General features: G+C 40.5%; 1 protein-coding gene across 5 annotated transcripts in view; it reads left to right on the top strand.

The window, feature by feature from the left end:
* The window catches only part of RNF130 (ring finger protein 130), a 54,793-nt gene that overhangs the window by 26,683 nt on the left and 16,020 nt on the right, over positions 1–12,090 (top strand). For all 5 annotated transcript variants that reach the window (XM_075441387.1, XM_075441386.1, XM_075441385.1 and 2 more), the window contains 4 exons: positions 548–619; positions 2,374–2,456; positions 9,398–9,494; positions 10,511–10,715. In XM_075441387.1, coding sequence (XP_075297502.1) covers positions 548–619; positions 2,374–2,456; positions 9,398–9,494; positions 10,511–10,715 — 457 coding nt within the window. The remainder of the gene's footprint in view (positions 1–547; positions 620–2,373; positions 2,457–9,397; positions 9,495–10,510; positions 10,716–12,090) is intronic.

Raw genomic sequence — 12,090 nt, 5'->3', positions numbered from 1 at the left:
TTTTTTTTTTATTTGTGCGATCCTGGTGGTTTCAAGTAATAGCAAGAGAGAAACTAGGTTACACTGAGAGGATATCTTACATTTCAGAATAAGATCAGTCTGCTCGGGGGGAAAAATAGTAATAATTCAAGCTTAAGAAGAAGAAGGGCTATATCACAGCACAGTGAATGAAAAGCAGTGTGAACAGAATGTAACGGAAGTCACGGGGGGGCAGGGGGAAGTGTTGTGCTGCAGCTTTTATCCTGAAGGCTGAGTTTGGTTAGTTTTGTCACGTTAATTTTGGATCACTATTGTGAAATTGTATAAGGTCCATGAGGTTTATGTCCATGCTTATCAAGTGCGTTTGTGGGCTCAAGTGTTGAATTTTTTTTCTTCCTGACAGTCTGTAACTGTGGGCTTTGCTGTCTACACTTTTTTCTTATGTTTTGGTCTACTGCCATAGTGTGTATTGCAATGTTAGTATTGAGCCCAAATAAGTCATTATAAAGGACAGTAATGAAGCTTGATTATCAGGGTTAATTTGTGTTTTTCTTTGTCACTTTATTAGCGTCGTCTTGGAGATGCTGCCAAGAAAGCCATCGGTAAATTGACAACCAGGACAGTAAAGAAGGGCGATAAGGTATAATTGTTGAAGGCTTACTTTGTCCTGTGGCACAGCATTTTGTGTAACTTTTAGTATCAATGTATGCTGTAAGTCTGCACATTTCACAGAAGTTTTTCTTGCTTAAATACTACTTGCACTCCATCTGGCAAATGTGACTGAGAGTGGTTTTGTGTGCTGGCTGGCTGGAGGGGCGGCGGTGCTGGTAGGAATACATAGGGCTGCATTGTTTATGTGGAATTCTGTAAGCTTAGAATCATCACATGTGTTAGTTGTGTAAAGTAAAAATAAATTTAAAAGGTAATGAAGGACAATCTCTTAAGTACAATATGAATATCCAGTAATCTGAGGGGGAGTATAAACAGGTATTTCATTAAAAGTCATAAGTGTTACTCCAAGAAAATTTCTTGCCAGTATACAAACTAAAATATGGGGTATGTTAAGTCCTAAACTTTTTCCACGTTTCTGAGCAGCACTGCTTTGTCTTTGATTCTGAAAGGAAAAAGTAGTTGCTTAATCTTGCTTAATTTTTGCACTTTAATTTGCAAAGGCAAGGGAATACTGGCTATGATTTGGTTTTGTTTTTTTCAAGAGAAGATTATTGCCTTGGGCCTTTTTAGTGTCATTCCTTTTTATCTTTCTTGTAATACTATCAGCAATGGAAGATTGGGAATTAATGGAAAAATTTGCTTCCAGAGAGAAGGCAAGAAAAATGTCTTTCTGCTCTTTCTCCCTGCCTGTGTAGTTTTATTTCAAGACAGCCTACTACACTTAATCTTTTCTGTGGGTGTGGGAGTACCTATAGATAAGAGGAACTTTTCCGTATTAAAAGAAATGATGCTGTTGTCTTGACAGTATGAATTCAAAATTGGCAAGTGATGTGAAGGTTGCAGTACAGGCAGCAGGGGATGCACACACAGGTGGACAGAGGTTAGGAGAAAACCTGTCCTTCATCAGAGCAGCCATCGGGATTCTCTGCACCCAGCACTGACCGGTGCTGACCGGGGAGTGGCTGTTGTCTTGCTGTGGTTCCTGTCTCAGTGTCTTGTGGGTAGCTTGCTGGCATTGAAAAGAATAATGAACTTAAACTAAGAGAAAGCACAGTCTGTTTTGTGTCACAGGCCCAAACATTTTAAATATGTATTGCTGATGCCATATCTACGTCCAAATGGAGCCACCCCTTTTTCATTAGAAACTTTAAATTCTCATGTTTAAAAAAAAAAAAAAAAAATTTAAAGTGTCATAATTTCTGGAAAACAGAGAATAAGAGAGGAGCCAATTAGTCAATGATCCTCATCTTCATGTCTGGATGAGAATGATGATAATGCTGCAAGTAAGCAGCAGACAAAAAATTGGGACTACTCTGAAATAACAAAAAATTGCTAGTTCTGGCTACAAAAGGGAATTCCGGGATCCTTATCCTGGAAAAAAATAAAAACCCTGAAGAAAATAAAAGTTTTAACTCCAAGCTGAAGTAGAACCTCTAGGAAAACACAGCTATATTTTATAGTGATTCAGACAAGTATTAGAATCATCTTAGGCCTTAGCCCATGTTTCAAATGACCATGTTCCAGCTCCAAATGAGGGGAGAGTTTTGTATGTGTGAGATACTTTTCTTGCTCAAGTCATGTTGGAATGTAGTAACCCAGTCGTTGGTTTTGTATCTTAGTAACAGCCACCTGGCACAATGCAGTTCATGTACTAGTCGCAACTACTTTTACATTTGTCATAGCCTCAACTCTTGACTTGAATTTTCATTCTATTCATTTTAGGAAACAGACCCAGACTTTGATCATTGTGCTGTCTGCATTGAGAGTTACAAGCAGAATGATGTTGTTCGCATTTTACCATGCAAGTAAGCTAGTAAAGTTGCTTTGTTTGGAAACTATTCTTTCTTTGTGCTCCTTTGCTTCATTTCATGTGTGCATTGTGATTTACAGACAGATTTGTTAGATGTTTCCAGCCCTAATAACAGCCACTTTATTTTAGACTGTGATACCAGAAGGTGTGAAGGTGGGTGCTGGCACAGTTATGACAGCGGAGGTTGAACAAAAGATTATGATCTTGAAGATGGGCAGTCTGGGCATATCCGCAGTGGAGCTATTAAGATTGTAAGGGGGAGGATGTGCAGATTTAAGGACCAAGCAGTGGGTGGACACAAAAATCTTCAGCATAATGAATCGGGTACAGCTGCAGCATTCTGCATGGTAGATGTGCAACATTGGCTTCTGGTTTTTGAAACAGCGTAGGAGACAGAAATGCAGTCTTTCCAAGCTGCATACCTCCTCTGACATCAGTAAGCCACTGTGCTGTCATCTTTGGTCTCTCCAGTGCAGGGTATATTTGGCTTGTGCCTGAAGGTTTATAGCTGCTGCATGTTCTGCATTGGTGCTGAAAATATAACAACTTCCTCCTCCTTGTGTGCCATTCTCTTGATACTTACAGGTTTTCAGTTTCTTTCCATTCTGCTTCCATTCTCGAGTTGTTTTGGGATATTTGCTCTTTGAGAGATGCTTTTAAGTGTTTTTCCACCTGGTGATTGGTTTTGATGAATTGCTAGATTTTGGTACCCTTAAGCATTACCAAGGACAACTTTCCCTTGTATTCTGAAAAGCAAAGCTTTCTCGTTATCTCCAGGTAAAAAATACATGTAAGTTCTGTTGTACACATGCATGCAGCTGAGATCCAGTAATTAGCCTGTGCTTGGTATATAAGTAGTGTTCTGCATGATACTTCAGAAGCAGCAAAGTCATGCTGTTGGAGTCCAGCTTCTATCACGCAGCAACACATAAGAGCTCACTATCAGTCTTCTAAATCATCCTGCAGTCTGCTCTGAATAGCTGGAATATTTTTCTTCTAATGCATTAATGAATTTCTATAATCATAAAAGGAAGACAGTGTTTTATATTTTATTGATCAAAATATGTGTGCATTCTACTTCTGAAGCCAGAAGCTTAATTCAGTTTACTTTTCTCTGTGTTCTTTACCTCTTGGACAGTGGGATACAATGAACTGTGTGAGATAATCAGTGCTGCTGTTTAGTTAATATACCCTACAAATGTTTGTTAAGAAACTCCCATTAAAATATTCGAGAATAGAAGAGCTTGGTCTCAGATCTGTAAATATTTGGGAGTTGTTGGTCATGTGGATGTGTGTGCATTCCTTTTCTGAATTTGATCATTTTTACTGAAAGATGATGTTCTGTTGCCCGTAAAAATGTACCCTCAAATGTTAAGTAAAGATTCCAGAGATTTATGTCCTAAATTGTAATCTCAAGTAAAGCTTGCATATGTGAATTAAGCTCTAGTCTTTGATTTGTTATGTAGAAGATTATTTGGAAATTATAGGAGGAACTCCTGGAAACTGCACACCAGTTTTGGACCACTTTTTTTTTTTTTAAATTGCCTCTCAAGAAAGCTTCACTTGTGTAGTTCCTGGGTAGTACTGGGAGGCTCGAGGATGTCGAATTGGAGGTTCACAAGTCCCACTCCTCTGTCTTTCTCTGATAATGAACAGAGGTCAGAGAGAGGTCCTTGCCAACAAAGAGAGAATGAGTCTTCATCTGGTAGGAAAGCATCTTCTCCTAATAAGGAGAATGCAAAATTGGGACTAAGTCAGCTTCCGCAGTTCAACACCTGCCACTGTCCAAGCAACAGATAGGTGCTATTGTCAGCAGGTGTGATCAGACCATTTAACCAAGATGATCACTGATTATTTTTTTTTAATTAATTAAAAATAAATTGTTTTTAAGTCCATTTCCTTCAGACACCTTTCTTTTGTGAACTGCAGTCCTGCAGATAGGAAGCTCCTGCTCTCAGGGATAGTCACAGGGAGCTTGATGAAGGGGCACCTGGCTGCCTTCTCAGCACAGCCTCCCCCACGGCAGTCTCCTGTCTAAAGGAGATATCAAGGCTCTTGTGTACATCCTTTTCTGTTCTGTTTTTCACAAGAATATAAGGTCAGCGAAGGCTCAGATTACGTTCCTGCCGATGGTTGTATGACAACTTTTATGTTCGCTTTTGACTTCTCTTTTTTAAATCTCACTTTTCATCTGCTGCAGTTCAGCTCTGAGTTGAGTGCAAAACCATCTTGGCTAGATGGAAACACTGAGATGAATGCTTTCCACAAGGTATTTTTATGTTTGCAGATGAAGGGCCAACTGGTACCTGCAGAGATGAGCCCTGGAGATCTCAGATTGCATGTAAGACTTCTGAGTCTTTAGCATCTGAGATGCTTTTCCCTTTTCCCCAAATCTTGTTCTGGAGGTTTAATCCCTTTCTACTTCCTGATACTTTAACCTCTCATTCCAGTGCTAAAAACAACCCCCACAACAACACACACAAAAAATCTACAAGAGAGTCTCTAAACCAGATGAGAAAATAAATTGCAAGAAAAACATGGAGAAAATGGCTCTATCAAGAGGAATGAAAGTGTAGAAGTTTTTTCTTACTGTGCCTGTTGAGGAAGCTGTAATCATTAGGCAGTAGGAATCCCTGACACACGACATCCCTGCTGCTTTCATCAGTTTAAAAGTAGTGTTTCCCTTTGGTGCCGCAATTATTCCCTCCAGTTAAGTATGGTCTGTCATTCATTGCCTCAGTAGAGAGGAGTCTGGTTTGGGCAGACACACGGCACCTAGAATTCAGTAGTGAAACACCATATTTTTGATGTAAACTTTTGTGGCAGGTGGGAAATTGTGGCCAATTTAAAAACGAACTAAAATGAAAATGGTTGCAAACAATGCAGTTGAATTTCTATCATTTTGTGCTTCGGAAAAGGAAATGTGTTCAGTACCAGCAGCCTATGGACACAGCCTATGGCTTTTGGTGCACAGAGGGATAAGGCAGCTGTCTGTCTTAGACTTACAAGCCTGAGGAATGTCTCTGTCTTTTGTGAATATCATTATGTAAGTTAAAAATAAGTAGTGTAAGCAAATGTCAGCAGGGTTCTAGCAAAAGACAAACCTCGTGGACAATTTGCTTTATTCAGATAGATTTACTTTACCATCACACCGCTGCATGTAGGAGATGGATTGGGCCCTGGGTGAAAAGCGATCAGGAGAGGGTAGTGTGAAGGACGAGTACGAGATAAGGAAAGAAGGGAGCAAAGTGACAGGTTAGAGAAGAGCTCAGGGTGACATTGGAAGGGGCAGAAAGATGGACTGGAAAGGGAGGAATTTACAAGGACAAGGTAGGAGGAGAGTTAAAGGAGTAGTGAATAGGTTAAAATAAATGGCTTTTGAGTCAAATTCTTAATATTTCCCATACTGGGCAAGAAGGGAGAAAGTGGCAAAAGCACCTAAGCCAGATTTCCATTTATTTGATTCAGTTCTGCTGCAGGTAGCTTTTTTGTTTTGTTTTAGTTTGTGTGCTGTTTGTTTTTTGGTGTTGGTGGGGGTTTTTTGTTTGCTTGGTTGTTTTTTTTGTTTTTGTTGTTTGTTTCTTTGTTTGTTTTTTTAAGAGCAATTTAACACGATATGTCAATGTTATCCTTTCCGCTCACTGCAATGCCGCTACACCCTCTCCATTTTCTCTACCTGCTCGCAAGGGCAGCCTCTCTTTTCCCCCAGCAGTGCCACATATCTGGAGAGCACTGAGGCTGCTCTCCCCGGGCATTGCCTGCTGCGGGGAGAGACATGGCACCTTCCTCCCCGCTGCAGCAGGCCAGGCATCCCTCCTTGTCTGTGCTGGCTGTCATGGGCTGCCTGCAGCCAGGCAGGGCGGACCTGTGTGCTGCTTGCCAGGCCGGCTGGGAGGTTTGTGCCCTGGGGAGAGGCAAGCAGCTGCCTCCAGCAGTAGCCAGAGAAGCTCATTTGCAACACCACATTCATCAGGTCCCTTTGGTGGAATGCTGCACTGAGAGCAGGGAAGTGTAGGGAGCTCTTGGGAAACAGCACCTGTAAACTCATTCAAACCCTTCTCGTTGTGCGACATGCGAATTCGGGGGCATTGCACCAGTGAAAGAGATTTCTAATGCACTTTTTCTCTCTGAAACGCTGCAAAGAAACTGTGCTGTACAAGAGATTCAGCATTATGGTGTTTATGACAAGCTGGAGGGCAACTGGCTTGGGTATGCTGACAGAGTGGAAAAATACCTACAGGTCACCTGTCTGGAGTAATGCCTGCAGAGGAGACTCCTCCAGTGCTACCAGAGCCTGGCTGGCGGCCGTGCTGCCTCCAGCCTTGAGGCTGGAGAAGCAGCAAAAGCTGTGTCACACTTGTGTGGCTCCTGCGGGAAAGTCAGCTGCTGTGACCTAGAGCAGCTTGCTAGGAACTCTTCAGATTTACGGTCTTTGAAAACAAGTGGCAGAAATATGAAGATGAAGAAGGTTTATGAGAGCAGAAAATGCAAGGGCTTACTTTGTCAGACTGGGTTTTTAAAATAATTCATGTGTTTATTCATTGCTGTATAACTGCTTTTTAACTCTTGCAAGCAGGGAAAACCAGACAGAGACTGAGCCATGACGATGGTATCAGCAAGCTTTTTAAGGAGTAGATAAACTGCATAAGTAGTAAGCAGAGCCATACTGATCTGAATCAATAAATAACCTTTGGGGATCTGCACTTTTTTGGAACACGTTAATAAACATCCTTGAAGGTTTAGGAGCTAAAAGCAAAGAATGAAGAGGTCACAAAAATAATAGAGCTGTTTTGCTGCTTTTAAACTATATCAAACTGCTAATGACTCTTTAAAATAACTCATAATATTTAGCAGATGCATGTTGGCATCCATATCAGTCGCCTGCTTCACTTGATCTGAGTGCTTCTACAGCACTGATTAGCCGATAACGATATATTAAAGCTGTTTTCATACTTCTGTGGAGTCTTGATGTCTGCTGTTTCCCAAAATATTAGATTTTCAGGTTTGTCCTACTCTGAAAAACATACTTCAGAGACTTAAAAGAAAACATAAGCAACTAAAAGCCATGATTTGCCTAACATAAAAAAATAGCGTCTCTGTATGTTTCAGAAGATTTCAAACCATTTTCTACCACCCAGGATTTCTAAACATTACTTCCTGTAGTTTTGGGAGTAATAAAGGGAAGAAGTTAAGACCTAATAACAATAGAAGTGAGTCTGTGTTTTTTGCAATTATTTGAACAGTAAGCAATGTATATATCCTGTTTTTCATGATTGCCGTATTGCTAAAGGACACAGGCCAGCAAACTGACTAGCTGAGATTATCTAAGTTTCTATTCCTGCAATATCTGGGATATAGATAAAGTTCTCTTGCTCCCTGTCTATCTTCTATTAACTGTATTCTACTCTGTAAGGCTATGCGTCTTTAGTTACTACAAGTAGGATGCATAGCTGTAGCTGACTGGAACCTAATTATGTTGATATACTGTAGTCCTTCCATCAGTCTTAGTAGCCATAGACAAAGCGTAATTATATACTGTCTTTTTTCCATGTTTGTTAAGAATTTCAAGAGGCCTTTCTCTCAGGTTGCTTTCCAAAGATTTAAAAGAGAATTATCTGGTAACATGCCTCATTTGGTCTCTGGTTTTAAAATCCCAAGGGATGGGAGCAAGGAAGTCCCAGACTCCGTGATGCTGCTCTATGCCTCAAGTAAGCTCAAGTATAACCTGAGAAAGGAGGGGACAGAGTATCTCAACTCTGTGCTGCTTTGGGGCTACGTATGGCCTCTTATGGACCGTGCTGGTGCCTCAAATCAATGGCGAGAACTCCTTGTTTCCGCTGCTGCCCCTTGCCTGCTGGTTTCAGAGCACAGCTCTTCGCTGGCTAAGCAGCCCTTGTAATTGCTGATCTTTGTCACGATTGCCAGTCCATCGCGTTCGGGTGTGCCTGCTCTGATTGGCGCTTTGTTCTGTAGCTGGTGCCACTGGAAATGAAAGATTTGGGTTCTTACAGTTATGCAGACTGGGTTATTGTGAGTATTTGCTAAAGCTGTATTGTGTAGAAAGTCTAATGATACCCATTTCTGCCATGAATATGCTCTGAAAGTACTTTGCCTTTTGAAAAGCCGAGAGAACATTTCCTTTAATTCCTTTAGATACCTGATTTTGGTCTCTGCATAGTTCTTCCTTGATATATTGGTTTATATCAATCCCCAGCACTGTTACATCTATATTCATGTATGTGACAGAGATTTTGCGTGCAATGTAGGTGGCAATTCAGACTGTTCCGTATTGCAGAGTTCCCAGCTGTGCAGGTAGAAGCACAGTTTGCCTTTTCATCTTTGAAAGATTCTTCTTTTTTTATATGACTATCATATGATGATGACGTGTTTTCCTTCCTGATACCAAGAAATACTGATTGTAGGAAAAGCCTTCTTTTTACTTAGATGTGACAGTTATAAAAGCCCTTTCAAAATAAAACATAAGTGTGTTTGGGTTGGTTGCACTGACTTTTGAATTAAATTGACTGCTGGTGGATCTGTGCTCATCCTGCCCAATTTATGGCCAGGTTCTACACAGAAATTGAGGCAAGACTTTACACAAGGTTATGGTGGGGATGTTCTTACGCTAGTTATTCTGCCCATGTGCGTACTCATATCCACAATGAAAGGGGGAGGAGGAAAAAAATATCTTCCTTTTAAGTGTTTCTTCCTAGCTGAACTATTAGTAAAGGGTGGCAATAACAAGCAAGAGCATATGATTTTTTTAGTTTTTTTTTCTTTTTCCTGATTGCAATCAGCACAGAATACTGGCAATTCTAGAATTTGTTCTGCTGGCTTAATTAGGAAGGAAACTATCAGAAAGTTTGTTGGAGTAGTTCTTCTTGTATAAAACAGAACTGTTTGCAAATTATCTGTGTGCCTTGTCTGTTCTTCTAGGCATGTTTTCCACAAAGCCTGTGTGGATCCGTGGCTTAGTGAGCACTGTACATGTCCGATGTGTAAACTGAACATTTTGAAGGCACTGGGAATTGTGGTAAGTTGCACTGTTGTGTGTTCTTCTTCCTCCCATGTCTGAGACTCAGAACAGGAAGAATAATTGTAGGGGAGAAAAGGAGAAGGGTGTATCAGTACCCTTAGTCAGAAAGTATTATGGGTTTTTTACCAATTTCTTTGCTGCTGATAAAGCTGGTTTGTTGTTGTTCCTTTCCCTGTTGGTCGTTGGGAATATATTGTTACATTTCCATTCATAACAATTTTTTATCTACTGGAAGTCTACTATGCTCTCTATAATCTTCCCTTTTCTCAAATGGTTTCAACCCTTCTTTGTTATATTTACTCTGTAAATGTCTTATTGTGGTCTCCTGTAGACACTCTTGAATTTGTTTACGCATTGAAAGCCAGCGAGTTTTCCTCAAGCAGCTCATGGCTTCTGGGATCCATGAGGATTACTTTTGTTGACCAGTTCACAAAGGGATAGAAGTGAAGAACCTCAAAGAGAATTTTTCAGTCTTTCCCAAATGATGAAAAATTTATAAGCTGGGAGTGATGTTCTTTTCAGAAGAAAGAAATAAAGAGGAAAGAGAAGAGCTTATGAAGATACTGTCGAAAGCAGCTTTTGACTCAAGCCAGTGAGAATAATCAGGCCTCCATTTTTAGCTGTGTCACTTGCAAATTTGCACATATTCTAAGAAAATGCAGATGTACATGGATGACCTATTTTTGCGATTAATACCTGGCTTTTTAGAGGAGGATACTGTAGAATTTGGTGCATGTCATCATTGCTCATGGTAGTAAACCATACAGGCATAGGCTATGATACAGCACATCTGAGTCCCTCTCTTCAATCTTAATCCTATTTCGTGCTTCTTTCTCCACTGCTTTAAGGTGGACTGAAGGAACAACTTTGGATAGAACTTGCTAATTCGTGTGTTCCTCTCCTGTGAGGACAGCCATAGCGGCTGAATAGCGTGTGTATGGTTTTACTCAATATATAGGGTTGCTACGTGTAGAATATTCACCATTGTAACATGGAATCGCTTGTTTTTCCAGCCAAACGTGCCGTGTACAGACAACGTAGCCTTTGACATGGAAAGGCTCACCAGAGGCCAGCCACCTGGCAGGCGCTCAGCACTCGGCGATTTTGCCAATGACAGCTCGCTCAGCCTGGAGCCCCTGCGCACCTCCGGGATGTCGCAGCTTCCACAGGACGGAGAGCTAACGCCAAGGTCGGGAGAGATCAACATTGCTGTGACAAGTAAGTTTTCTTTGGCTTCCAGTACTGTTCTGTGGTTTTCCTGAAATGTGGCACTTGCTTTGCTGTAGCTCTGTGCTGCAGGGCCGTGGTGAAAGGTTTCCCTGCAGGGACAAAGGTGACCTCGGTGTGTCTCTAAGAGGCAGATGCTCCCTGTTGAAAAAGGTAACTCCGGGTACGACAGTGCCAACGCTTTTGTTATTACTAGTGTATCCATTTAGATCTGCATGAGAAGAACACTGGATGAACTGCAATGGCAACAAAATAACCCTCCTGAATTTGGTAACCAGGACAAGAAACTGGATTGCCAAAACTATTATTTACCCTTTCAGAATACTTCACATGCAATAATTTATACACATATAAATATTTTAGCCAGTTACTATTTCTGCAGACATTTTTTCCCCTGAGAACATTACTACTGGAATTCTGGTATCTCTTAGCAGATGGTTTTTCATACAAAATTTTTGTGAATTAAAAAAAGTATTTGATGCACCAACATTTGAATATTGTCCAAGTGTTTTATGACATCAGAAAACTGCTCCTGCACTGCTTGCAAGCTCTCACATGTAAGAACAGGATGGGAAATTTCCACTCACTGGATTTTACCTAGGTTTTCTAAAGTGTAATAGCACTATAACTTATACAATATGTGTGGAATTGAATCATTTTTCCATATGCTGTACAGTCTCAATTTGTTGCATGAATGATTGTTTTTCTGGCCAAGTTGCAAAAATAGAATCCAGGCGGTACAAGTCGATTTTTCTCCTTGTGTTTTGCTTATGTGCGTCTATGAGCTAGATTTTTAATTTAGTAACACTGTTTGCAACTAATATATGTATCTGTAATTGATACAGTCCATTAGAGTGTTTCTTTAGATGCTGTAGCAAAGTAAATGTCTGGTTGAAAAAATCTTACCAAACACGTAGTCCATATCCAGAAATGTCCTGGTCTGAGAAGCAAACATCCGTGTACAAAATCTAGATTCTTTACAAAGCCAAGAAGTCACTTTGTCATGCAGTGTTCGACATCTGATTCATCTTGTATTCAGCTCTGTTGAACAGAGAGCAGATCTGTTGGTGTGCTGCTTTCCTTGTCATGGGTGGGAAAGCTCTGTAGTTTAACTGAAACTTTTCACTAGCTGGTTTTACAGAAAGTGTTTTTACTGTCTGTTCCCAGCCGTAGTACTGCTCTTGCACAGATGGGATGCCAGGGTAAAACAAGAAATAATCAGCAACAGTTCATTCTGACAATGTTTATAAAATAAAGCTTTAGAAAAGACAGTTCAAATGTTTGGATTTTATGCATGGCACATGCATTCTTTGGTGCAGGAGAGTTAAGCCAAAAGTCATATTCAACAAAAGCGTTCGTATTCCAA

This window comes from Opisthocomus hoazin, chromosome 22 (assembly GCF_030867145.1).
Source record: "Opisthocomus hoazin isolate bOpiHoa1 chromosome 22, bOpiHoa1.hap1, whole genome shotgun sequence".
In the NCBI taxonomy this organism is placed as follows: Eukaryota; Metazoa; Chordata; class Aves; order Opisthocomiformes; family Opisthocomidae; genus Opisthocomus; species Opisthocomus hoazin.
This window is presented reverse-complemented; position numbering and strand designations above follow the sequence as displayed.